The sequence below is a fragment of the Cetorhinus maximus genome, chromosome 2 (assembly GCF_964194155.1).
Source record: "Cetorhinus maximus chromosome 2, sCetMax3.hap1.1, whole genome shotgun sequence".
Taxonomy (NCBI): Eukaryota; Metazoa; Chordata; class Chondrichthyes; order Lamniformes; family Cetorhinidae; genus Cetorhinus; species Cetorhinus maximus.
In genome coordinates, this window is record NC_135880.1 from 164135877 (window position 1) to 164148904 (window position 13028).

Below are 13028 nucleotides of genomic sequence, written 5' to 3' on the forward strand. Positions count from 1 at the left end.
ATATAGTGCCTTTAACATAATAAAATGTCCCAAGATGCTTCACGGGGCATTATAAAACAAAGTACGACACCAAGCCACATAAGGAGATATTAGGCGAAATGACAAAAAACTTGGTCAAAGAGTTAGGTTTTAAGACGTGTCTTAAAGGATGAAAGTGAGATAGAGAAGTGTAGAGGCATAGGGAGGGAATTCCAGAGCTTAGGGCCTATGCAACTAACAGCCCAGCAACCAATGGTGCAGCAATTATAATTGGGAAAGCATAAGAGGCCAGAAATAGAGGAGCACAGATGTCTCAGAGGGGTGGAGGAGATTACAGAGATAGGGAGAGGTGAGGCCACGGGGGCAGTTGAAGGTTGAGAATTTTAAAATCAAAATGCTGTAGGATCAAAATCAACTCCAATTGGGAAATTTATGGAACATAATTTCAAAACCAGACATGTTTTGACCTTATGATTGGAACTGTAAATTTCAAAAAGATAAGCTGCAGTCAGCAGTGCAAGGCTGGGCAGCAAGGGGTTAATTCGGACATTTAGTGAAAACACGTGACTCATCGAAAGGGGTTGGACATTGACTAACGTGATCAAGAAGTCTGATTACCCAATACAATGGCACAAAGGACATATCATCAATACACTCAATAATACTCAAGAAATAATTCAACCACCACAGACCCTACTGGAATAGGGTCATTAAAACCGTCATTAACTTTGGAGCCATGTGCTGTTACTGTGCCGTCTCCAACAGCAGGTGCGAATTGCTCATACAATCAGAACTGAATATTCGTCTGGATATATATTTCATGGAAAACCCTGTATTGTTTCAACCAGCAGGAGCTGATGACATTTGTCTGGATTTTGCGTGGATTCAACTAAATAGACATTGGAACAACCAGGAAATATGTTTTGACATGTCTGAGTTAAATTATTATAAGAGCAGAGCAGAGCAGATTTGAGCAACTGGGCTGCAGTTGGAATAAGGGTCAAGTTTGGTCATCTTGACTCAGGCCTACAGTCATTGCTGGATTGACCAGCCGTGTGCGGGATTGTAAGTTTCAGCCAAATCAGGCCAACCAAAGCTCGTCCTGTGTGGATCGTGAGCGGTAGTGCTGAGCGCTACCTGTGCGGGTGGGGCGGGGGGGGGGGGAGAAGGGAGACTCGGGTCCAGCGCTCTTTCACGCATGAGCGTGTAAGAGCGCTTCAGTCTCCAAGGTGCGTAGGTATAAAAGGGCAGCAAAAATTTAATGAAACATGTCTCCTCATGTGACTGTGTCACATGAGATGGGACATGTTTTTATTTTCAAAATAGTGTTTTTATTTCATCAGTATTAGCTTTAGGAAACCTCATCCCATTCGTGGATCCTAAAAAATGTAAAGGCCGCTTGGCCTTTTTGCCTGCCTGCCAACTGTTAGGTTGGACGGGCAGCGTAAATTTGAATTTAATTAGTTCGTTGATGACTTTAATAGGCCTTTCAATTATCGGCAGGCGTGCAACCGACTCTGGCACGTGCCTGCCGAATGAAATATCGCGAGACAGCGCGATGACGTCGGGACGCATGCCCGTGGTCAATCGCGTGTCATATTACGTTCCGGCGTGTCGGGCGCGCGCCCAAAGGTAAAATTCTTCCCCAAGTGTGAAGGTATAAAGGCAGCTTACCATTTGGTAAAGGAACAGAAAAGGGACAAGGTGCCCTTTGAAGTCGAGAAGTTGTCTAATAAATAGGTCCAGACACTGCTCATTGAGTGCCTGGAGGAGGGGGACAGAGTCCCTTTTGCAGAAGTTGTGTTCATTCAAGAATAGATGGAGGAGAAAAAGCTAAGAGCTGAAAAGGTAACAGATCTTTTGGTTAGAACAGTTTGTTGTGCTGAGAAATGTGGCATGGTTTTCCAGGAGTCAGAGAATGTAAGATGTAGGGCAAGCAAGGGGATTGGGAACTTAAAATGGGCAGGCAACAGGTACTGGTCCCTGCTGAGATGAGAAGAGATGAGCTCCTCTGTCAGCAAGACCATGGTCCAGCTGTATGCATAAGGTTGAGGTGTAAGAGAAACTTTAGGGTCATGGAAAATGGTTAGAGGAAAGTAAGAAATTAAGTTGATATGCCCACAGTATAGTTAAAATGCTGTGTGAACGAAAGAAGAAACCTTGTGTGTACATGAGTGGATTCAGTTTCTGTCTGTGTATTTTAATAGAGTGTCTTGTTTGAATTTGTGTGTCTGTGCTTCAGTGCTTGTCAAAGAGTGGATGTTGGAAGTATTAAATCTAATTGTGTTGTACGCTCGTGCTAAGAGAGAGAGAGAGAGAGTGTCTTTGTCTCTTTGATTTCTCTGTGTATCCGCAAGCCAGTGTCTGTGTCACTTGAATGCTGCTTAGCCCCTTGCGGTCTGCTTTAATATGTGGTTTTCAAACAATTGGCTGTTTAATGTGTTTCAAAAGTTGTAATATTGTGAGAGAATGTGAGAGAGATAAAAATTTTGCGTGGACGAGTATGTCTTAAAATTTCTCCTGAAACTGTGATGTCTATCTTAAAAGGGAGTTGTAATTAGTGAAGTAAAATCTTCGAACCTGGAGTCATGATTACTAGACTAAAGAAAAAAGGAAAACTAAGAGGAATTTGGCCTTAACCCATTCAGGCCATTGGTTATTTCCCAAACAAAGTGCTTGAGTATGGGAAATCTGATGTAAACACATTGAACCAATGAGTGTTAGACTTTTCAAAACCAGTAAGTCTGGGCACATGAAATTGGAATTGATGAATTAATTTTAATTAATATGGGTTGGTACTCTAAACATTTTGAGGAAAAATCTGAAATTCAAAGGGATTCTAGAAAAACAAAAAGGCATACACAGACCATCTAGGTGGTTTCTATGGATATAAAAAAGGGGTTTCTTTTGAGGAAGAAGTGAATTAAATATTACAAGAAAGCTGTCTGCCCAACAGCACTGTGATTTGGATTTAGGATAATTTTGAGATGTGAAAAGCACAGGAATTGCAAGACTCTCTCCCCCCCCCCCCCCCCCAATTGAGAAACCACAAGATGGATACAGGTGAAGGGAGAGCTGGAGGATCTTTTAAGACCATGCATGATGTAATTTTAATGATATTGAATGATGGCATGTCATCTCATGTCAGGTCGGGAGTGTCATACTGAAACATGTATCAATCTAAGCTGATATTATTCAGAGATCACATTCAAATTACAATGGATAAGCTGTTTCACCCCAGAGAGGTCAGTGATACTTGGGATGGATTTTGGCACTGATATTCAGATCCATCCCTGGAGCTTTATTGCTTCTCATTTTTTGTTATTGTGCAATTCATTATTGTATTATATTTACTGTGTGATTTGAGAAGACATAGATGTAAGAAAACCAGATGTCTGTATGATTATATGCAAAGAAAGAGAGGAGATGCTGTAAAATGGGTAACTGTTTAGATAAACATGTACATAATTTAATTAGTTAAGGGGGAGAAAACACTTACAGTCACCCATGGTTGACAAAAGACATGTGACTGAGCAGTAATATCTCATTTTGGGTATCATATCCTGCCATTACCCGAGCATTTAACAAAACTGGTAAAAGAGGTGGAGCTTTCATAAAAACATTATTATGCACTCCAACAGGAGAATAGTAAAACAAGAGACAAGATCAGGGAGATAACTACACCACCTTGGTGGGATATTGATCCCAATATAGAAGCCCCCCATGGATTTGAATTGTATCACATGTACTAGTAATTGAACAGTTAGTTATGGCGTTATATCTACTTTTACTATCATGTAAATTAAAACATAAGGCAAAACAAATGAAATTGGAAGGGTTATTTAAAGGGGGATAAAAGCAAAATACTGCGGATGCTGGAAATCTGAAACAAAAACAAAAATTGCTGGAAAAACTCAGCAGGTCTGACAGCATCTGTGGAGAGAAAGACAGAGCTAACGTTGAGTCTGTATGACTCTTCATCAGAACTGAAAACGTTAACTCTGTCTTTCTCTCCACAGACGCTGTCAGACCTGAGTTTTTCCGCAATTTTTGTTTTTATTTAAAGCGGGGTTTGGTTGGTGGATTTAAATGTATAGATTCTGCAAAAAATGTAAGGTTTGGCTGGGACTGCAATAACTCATCACAGTGATTCATCAACAGTAATATATCATTTAAGGTATAAAAGAGGGGAGATGTAGGATCAAAATCCCTTCCAACTGGGAAATTTATGGAACATAATTTCAAACCCACGGACATGTTTTGACCTCATGATTGGAACTGTAAATTTCAGAAAGATAAGCTGCAGTCAGCAGTACAGGGCTAGGCAGCAAGGGGTTAATTCGGACATTTAGTGAAAACACAGTGACTCATCAAAAGTGTTTGGACATTGGCTGTGATCAAGAAGTGTGATTACCCAATACAATGGCACAAAGGACATATCATCAATACATTACACTCAAGGAATTATTCAACTACCACAGACAATAGTAATGGAATAGGGTCATTCAAACCATCATTAACTTTGGAGACACGTGCTGTTACTGTGCCACCTCAAACAGCAAGAGAGAATTACTCACACAATCAGAACTGATAATATTCATCTGGATACATCTTCCATGGAAAACCATGTATTGTTTCAACCAGCAGGAGCTGATGACATTTGTCTGGACTTTGCGTGGAATCAACTAAATGGACATTGGAACAACAGGAAATATATTTTGACATGTCTAAGTTAAATTATTATAAGAGCAGAGCAGATCTGTGCATCTGGGCTGCAATTGGAAGAAGGGTCGAGTTTGGTCACCTTGACTCAGGCCTACAGAGAACACTGGACAGACCAGCCATGTTGGGGATTGTAAGTTTCAGCCAAATCATAGTGATACTGGTCTGAGGGTTTTGTGGTGATTTGGGGTGAAAAATCTAGTGTTTTTGTCAGTGCCTTGTAACTTGTTTCAGCCATATCTTGATGATATTGGTCTGAGGTTGTGTGTTAATTAAGGTTTCAAGACAGGATGTGGTATTTTGCCTGTGTTTTTGTAAGTTTTATCCGAGTCGTGGCGACTTTGTGCCAGATACTGGGAATAGGTCGTTTTAAATTTTGGATTTTGTCACTGTGGGGTTGTGGGTGATTCAATAAAGCAATTGTGAATTATAAGAAACTTGTTTCGCTGGTCATTCTGTTCAAGTCTTACACTTGTAAATCTGGTGTCACGAACTTGAGTGTGGGGAGGGTCCCCGAGGGAAAAGGGGAACCCCTACAACGCTGCTCGACTGGGAGCCAATGTAGGTCAGCGAGCACAGGGGTGATAAGGGAACAGGACTTGTTGCCAGTTAAGACAAATGCAACAGTGTTTTGAATGACCTCAAGTTTACAGAAGGTAGAACATGGGAGATCAGCCAGCAGTGTTGGGAATAGACGAGTCGAGAAATAACAAAGGCATAGATGAGGGTTTCAGCAGCAGATGAGCTGGGACAGGGGTGAAGTCAAGGGATGTTACAGGCATGGAAATAGGAGATTAAGATGCTATGGTCTAAAACAACTTATATTTCTATGGTGTTACATACATTTAAGAGTACTTTAGAGGGTGGTGCATGGACACTGAGCAGGGTGGCATGAGGAAAGAGGGTGAAGGAGGAAATGAAGCGCTGCTGAAAAGGAAGGTCCTAACACGATTTTTGATACCAGAGAGGCAAGTGGAGTTGCTGAGAAAAGGAAGTTGAAAGGGCAAGACAGGATGGTTCAAAAAGGTAATGGTGAAGCAGGGAACAAGCAGCAAGCCAGTGTTGGAGGGTCAGAGAATGTGTGAAAGGGGCATAAGCTGGAACACATGACAGAGCTATGGTGAGGTGAGGCTTTTCATGAATTTGTAAGCAAGAATAGAAACCTTCAAGTCAATTTTCTGGGATGTGGAGGCATGGGGGAGGACACAAGCCACAGTATACTGAATTGACTTCTAGTTTCTGCATGGCAGAGACAGGCAGGTCGCCATGGACTGCGTTTGGGAAGTTCAACCACCTGATGATTACAAATGTAGCACAAAAGCAAAATACTGCAGATGCTGGAAATCTGAAATAAAAACAAAAAATGCGGGACAAACTCAGCATGTCAGGGAGCATCTGTGGAGAGAAAACAAAACGTGGCTTCTGATTTCAGGGCCAGAACGTCCAGGGTGTAGGTAAGGGATGTTGTAATGTGTAAGAAAACAGTCTTGGTGACAGATTCAATGTGAGGGAGAATGTTGAGCTCAGAATCAGCTATCATGCATCCCTGTCTAAGCCCGAGATTGCAGCTAGCAAAGGAGAAACAAGGGCAGAGGCTTGCAAGCGTATGAACCAAAGAGGATGGCTTTGAAATTGTCCATATTAATGTGGAGATAGCTCTGATTTATGAATCTTAATATCAAGTAGGCAGTTATAGGCGGTAGCAAAAAGCATTCCCCATGTCTCTAATCTCCTGCAGCCCGACAACCCTCCCAAATATCTACACTCCTCAAATTCTGGCCTTGTGGACATCCATGATTTCAACTGCTCCATTATTGGTGGTTGCCAAGGTCCTAAATTCTGGAATTCACTCCAAAAACCTTACCACCTCTCCATGTCTCTTTCTTCCTTTAAGCTGTTAAAGCAAGGTTCAATGCCCTAATATCTCCTTACATGGCTCAGTGTCAAGTCTTGTTTGATAATCTTCCTGTGAAAAGACTGACTACGTTTCACTTACATAGGTGCGTAGGTGGAAGAGGTGACGAGTTAGAATTTGATATCATCAGTATCTAAAAGCTGCCATGTAATATTGGCAAGGTGTAGCATGGAATGACAAAGAGAAAGGGCCTAATGGACACCAAAGGCAAATGCGTAACATGGGAGAAGAAATCATTCGAGGCAAAGTGTGTCTATGGTGAAATAGACAAAGAAGGAACCAAGAGAGAAGAACTGCTGTGGAGGTGGAATACTGTGGATAAGCATTTGGGGTACAATCATGAATCACTGTTGATGTCACATTGGATGGCATTGCTGACTTCGATTAGTATAGCTTGTATAGCTTAGTATAGTTGCAACAGGACAGGAAAAGTGCTTTTAGCATTTCAGGGATAAATGGGAGCCCCATTTAGGATTACAAAGTATTCCAGGATTTCAGTCTACTGCAGTACAGCATACCATGTCTCCTGGAGAATCAAAATACCAGGAGAGGTAAAAAAAAATGTTTTCATTCCAAATGATAGTGAATTCGTCTGGCACTCTTGATGTTTGCAGGCTGCTTAAATCATTCGGCAACACTTCTGTAATAACAGGGTGCTGCAGCTGGTTCAAACTGATTCCCTTCTGCTTCGCTTGTGCCAGAATCACAGGCTAATATCCATATTCTGCCCACATTTATACAGGTAGTGCTAGCTAAACCAGGCTTGACTTGCAGAGATGGTAGGCCTGATAATGAAAACTTTTAAATGGAAATAATCTAAAGATGGTTCTTGAAGATTTCCAGTGATGGAGCTGTGACTATCTCCTTTGGCAGCTTGTTCCACTGTGGGATTGTCCTTGGGAAGAAAGATTGTTGATACACTATCTTGGAAACAAATGATCTTTGTAGTTTGTGTGGATGGCTGTCCCATGTTTTGTCATTGCTGGAGGGCACCAGTTACTCATTCCTGTTAATTCCCACAAGCACTAGTCCATTCCATATTTCATAGAACATGTTCAGTCTATTTTTCTCCCTCGTTGCTGTCATGATTCCCATTCTAAATCTTTGATCCAGGATGTGACACTGGTGTATTTCCCATACTGATTCGTGCAGAATTGTCTTTGGATCACTTCAATCTTATTTATATCTCTCGCATCATAAGGATCCCACACATAACCTGCAAACTCCAGGGCTGGGTGAACAAATGTTTGGTAGCTATAACTCTGATATTTTTGGTGCAATATTGAAGATTCCACCTCAGAAATCTAAGAACCCCTGTTTGCTTTAGATTTCTGAATGTGGAATCCCTATTGTACATTGTTTTTAAGATGATCCCCCAGGTATGATTGTGTAGATGAACCCCCAGGTATGGTTGCATATCTACCTGTTGGAGAATTTGATTACAGAGCTTAAAACTTGATTACAGAGCTTAAAACTGTCTGTCGGTGGATCCTTTCTGTTGATAATGCACATGACATCGCATTCCCTGTGGAATTCTTAAGGGTTTTGTGTGAAGTAGTGAGTAACCTTCTCTGATTAACACCTAGGACATGCATCCATTGTGAAATCTTTCCTCACACCCACAGCACCATACCGGCTAACGAGGGGAATTATTTAAAAATTCATCAATGGTGTGAAAGGGGATCAGTCATTGATTAAACTTCCTGCCCAATTTTCTTTTCCATTGAGCTACTCTACAGTAAACTAGATTCAACAGCTCTTTCCAGACTGCTGGATGGTGAAAATTTTCCTGGTTTCAGTGGTCTAAATGTTGGATTAAATAATGCACTGGCTTCTTTTGGCTGTTCAGCACAATTCAGACTAAACTAGCATAGCTTGCAATCTACTATTAGCAGAAGGACTACCTCTTCCAGCAGAGTGGCTTCACCAGAAATCAGGCCTTATTCAATTCCACATGACCATTGTAAGAAAAGTTTCCAGAAATAGGACAAGAGGATGCGTGCAGCTTTGTTGGGATCAGTCACCAAATCTGATCTGCAGAGGAGGTTTTCAGGTCAGGTTTTTGTGAAGAATTTTGATTGGCTAGACCTGGCGCAAGGCAGCTGGAAGGTTTGCAGTCCACATTAGATTTAAATACTCCAAATCACCTGATAACACGACCTACATTTAACCCATTTGTTATGAACAAGTATCAGAAGTGAAGAACATCCAAATCAAAATGTTTTCAACTTTTCCTCACAGGTAGAATCCAGCCATATCATACTTTGGATTCCTTGAATTACATAATATAGCATATCCAGGATGAAGGGCAGAGCTGGCTATAATATTTTACTCTGGATAATGGAAAACTATCCATTCCAAGTAAACATTGTGACAAGTGCTTTACCAAACATTACACATGTAATGTTTCAGTGCTGAGATATTGCTCAGATCCTACCCAACAATCCTAGTCGCAGCACAAGGTCTCAGATTTCTGTTACTGCCTCAAAATGACCACAAAGCTGGAAAGCAATGCCTCCAGATATTTAGTTATTGGAAGAACACTATTGCAAGTTGAAGTAGAAAATAGACATTTAACTCCCGTGGAGCGCTCCATGTATTTTAATTATGGCAAATTCACACACAGCAGCACAAGACAGAATGATTATCTCATGAACGCAGATGGTGAAGAACCTCAGTTATGATTGTGTTCCCCACCACCCTTTCGAACACGGACTCTTCCTTTAGGATCTTGAGATAATTTTGCCCTTACGGTTATTAGGAAATCACCATCTTTCTGGTTTAACATAGGATTTTCTAATAGGATCTGGAACTTTTGCATTTTAACAATCACTGATAAGGAAATGTTGCTTTAAAATTCTCCATGCACTGTAAGAAACAGAATGTATTGGCATATCTGACGAGAGAACCTCCATTAAAATCAGCTTTTGGGAAAGGAAATGAGAGCATGACTTCCTGGAAACTACAATTTCCAGGGTATCACTGTTGGATAAATGTTCCATTATAATGTTACCTAGCAAGAACAATGCATCGCAACACTTGTGTCAAAGATCACCCTCAGTTGCTGCCTGTTTGATGATCCACACAGTTAACACCAAATGCACAGAAACAAGCAGCTGTGATTATTGGGGTGAGAGTGTGAAGAGGAGGAAAAACAGTGCAGGAATTTTTCCTAAATATCTAAATGAAATGCAATCGTGGAAAAATCATTTTGACCAGTGTCTGGGGTTAGCTCTATTAAATTGTAGTTTCCAAGAAGTCATGCTCTCATTTTCTTCTCCAAAAGCTGATCTTTATGGAGATTCTCTTTCTCAGATGTGCAAATACATTTTGTTTCTAGCAGCGAGAAGAGAATTTTAAAGCAACATTTCCTTATTAGTGATTGTTAAAATGAGAAAGTTCCAGATCATGTCAGAAAATCCTATATTAAACCAGAAAGATGGTGATTTCCTAATAACCATAGGGGCAGAATTATACTGAAGATCCTAAACTCATACATATTGCAACTTAATATATTCAACACCTAATATAACTCAAAGCCAATCCCTGTGTTATACTGTCTCCTAAAAGACTCAAGTTGTGTTTACCTATGTACGTCTTTATTGATTCATGAATCTCATGGCTAAATTAAAATCACAAACATATCTTATGCTGAGAACTGAAACAAATAAAAGAATGCTACTACATACCTGAACTCTGAACTTCCACATTGTGCCAACAGGAGTGCCAGGAATGGGACCATAATGGTTAGAAGGAACTATTGTGCATTCCTTTGTGCGACCAACACAGGCCATACCCTGTGTACACAAGGTAGATATGTGAAAGGTACATCAATAATCCAATTGATATTTTCAAACAGCGCTCTAATGAATGTACATGCACACAATTGAAACAGACAAAAGGCAGCACTCACCTTGCCCCAGTCTCTCTGACTTGCAGTGCTGGCAGATGGCATCTTGGCCTTCTTCTTACTTTCTTTCAGCTTTTCCCCTGCTCGCACAACTTCACTTGTATCATTTTTACAGGAGGGGCAATACCTGCAAATATGCAATTTTTAAATACAGAATTATGACCTACACAGGATTTATTGAAATGACCCAAGTTCACAAATCCAAGTTTCAGCATCGTGTGTTAATTGTTTCTCAATATGTATATATGCAGCATCTGGCAGTAAAGCATTTCAAAAAAAGGAAAGTGGGCTGGGGTGTAAGAATTCACTGTTGCTTTTTCTAACCTGGGCTCTTCCTGTGAAATTGCAAGTGGCTGCAATTACTCTCAGAAGCTGAGCCTGTTTAGATCACAAGCCCACATGGCCTTAGCACGACAGACCCAGAATAAACACTTCTCCATCCCAACTCCAGGCTAACATCCCAAATCACTTGTTGCTTTCTAATAGGCTTGTTTGCTAGTAGGTTCTTAGGTCTGTTTCCAAAAGTTAATCATGAACCTATGATTGAAAATCGACTATGAATTTATGACACAAAATAGCAACAGTGCAACTAAATAAGTACAGAAAGACAGCACTAATTGCCATGAATAACTCAACAGTGCACAATGCCTGACCAGCATCTAATGTCAAACACAATGGCATTAAATATGCACAAAATATCTCCACAAATAATTCACAGGGCATAGTGCTTTTAAGTTCAATCATAGATTTCAATCCATTTAAATTTACTTCTCTCAATTGCTTTAGTTTTCTTATGGCCACACACAGCTCAATAACCAAGGGGACACACTTGTGGGTGAGCCATTCTTGGAACTGGCTGCTAGTTGCTATGTTAAGGGTGGGGGAGATTGACTTTTCCTAAGAATTTTCTTAACCAGCTAGCTTGGAGGGGCTAGCTCAGATTGGGACTTCAACACAAGTAACATGCACATGTGGTTAGCTCTCCATAGTGCGACAGATGACTGCCCTGGATCACAGGGTTTCCATTACAATAAACTCTGCCGTACTCTGGATAAGCTCAGACTCGAGCAATTTCATGATTAACTTTTGGAAGCAGACCCAAGAACCCACTAGCAAGCCTATTAAGGAGCAACTGAAGGCTGCCCATCATCTTTCCATTAAGAGGTTAGATAAAACAGGCATTTCTCTTTGTGCATACAGCCTGAGGTTCAAAACTAACTGTTTTCTCACGTCAATGCTCACAAGTGATTTGGGATATTAGTCTGGAGTTGGGATGGAGAAGTGTTTATGCTGTGTCTGTCCTGCTAAGGCCATTTGGGGACATGGTCTAAATAAGAACAGCTTCTGAGAGTAAGTGCAGCCACTTGCAATTGCACAAGAACAGTCCAGGTTAGAAAAAGCAACAGTGAATTCATTTTATTTCCCCTTTTCCTTTCTTTTGAAGTGCTTTACTACCAAATGCTGCAGATATATACATATCGAGAAACAATTAACAGAAGACGCTGGAAATACACAACAGGTTAGTCAGTGTCAGAGCAACGACAGGTTAATGTTGCAGGCATAATGTTTTTTCAGACTGAAAACAAAGATAAACAAACATTTTAGAAGAGACAGGACGGAGAACAACAGATTCATAGAGGAATGCTAGCTGTGGCAAAGGAAAAGCCTCAATAGAACTTAAGAATTCATAAATAGCTTTGGGTAATAAAAAAAATATTCAAGGTTAGGGGCAGGTGGGGTCACACACAAGGACAAGGCAAGAAAATGGAGATTAGAAAAATTAGAAAATCCTGCAATTACAGGAGGTTGGAAATGAAAAAACAGGAAAGCCTGCAAAAACAAAGGCAAGAATAAGTTCAGCCAGGAGGAGCTGGTTGGTGGAAGTTGGGGAGTAGCTGAGTGCCAGAAATCACCTTGGCAAGAGGAGCTGTACATTCATGGTCAACAGAAGAGGATTGGGGGCTCAGAAATTTGTAATTGTCCAATTGGCAGGTAGCATCACAAGAATCACAGATGTAGATAAAGAAACAGGAGGTGAGGTAAATAATATACAAGTTCGCTGGCTCTCCATCCTCCTCCAATGCAATAATTTCAAAATCCTTGTTCATTAATTTATGCATAGCCCTACCTTTGTGAAGTCCTCTGGCTCCACATGGCAGTTCCTGCACTACCCTCTTGCAACATTAGTTTACACAGTGTACCTCCCTCTTGCTGCTCCATCAGTGGTTCAGCTTTCTGTCTTCTGTATTCTAGAACTCTTTTAAAAATCTCTATCTCTACCTTCCTGTATCTCACTCCACCTTGTAAGTCAGTTTAAAATCTCTCGAGGCATATCCAATTAGAGTTCAGAGGCATTAAAGTTATAGTTGTAACGATAATTCACTTGCAGTTCTTTCATTACCAAAAAAGCCGGAGAGCTGTTCTTGTTGAGATCCCTATATCTTATGAGTGGCTGAAACAGCTTTTACAAATCAGTATATAGTGGTTTCAGTTAAATTCAGA

At 40.7% G+C, this 13028-nt stretch overlaps 1 protein-coding gene across 2 annotated transcripts in view; it reads right to left on the minus strand.

Annotated features, from left to right (window-relative positions):
• The window catches only part of uhrf2 (ubiquitin like with PHD and ring finger domains 2), a 165119-nt gene that overhangs the window by 28750 nt on the left and 123341 nt on the right, over window positions 1-13028 (minus strand). For both annotated transcript variants that reach the window (XM_078570566.1, XM_078570567.1), the window contains exons 7-8: window positions 10530-10653; window positions 10306-10413 (exon numbers count right to left, since the gene is read on the minus strand). In XM_078570566.1, coding sequence (XP_078426692.1) covers window positions 10306-10413; window positions 10530-10653 — 232 coding nt within the window. The remainder of the gene's footprint in view (window positions 1-10305; window positions 10414-10529; window positions 10654-13028) is intronic.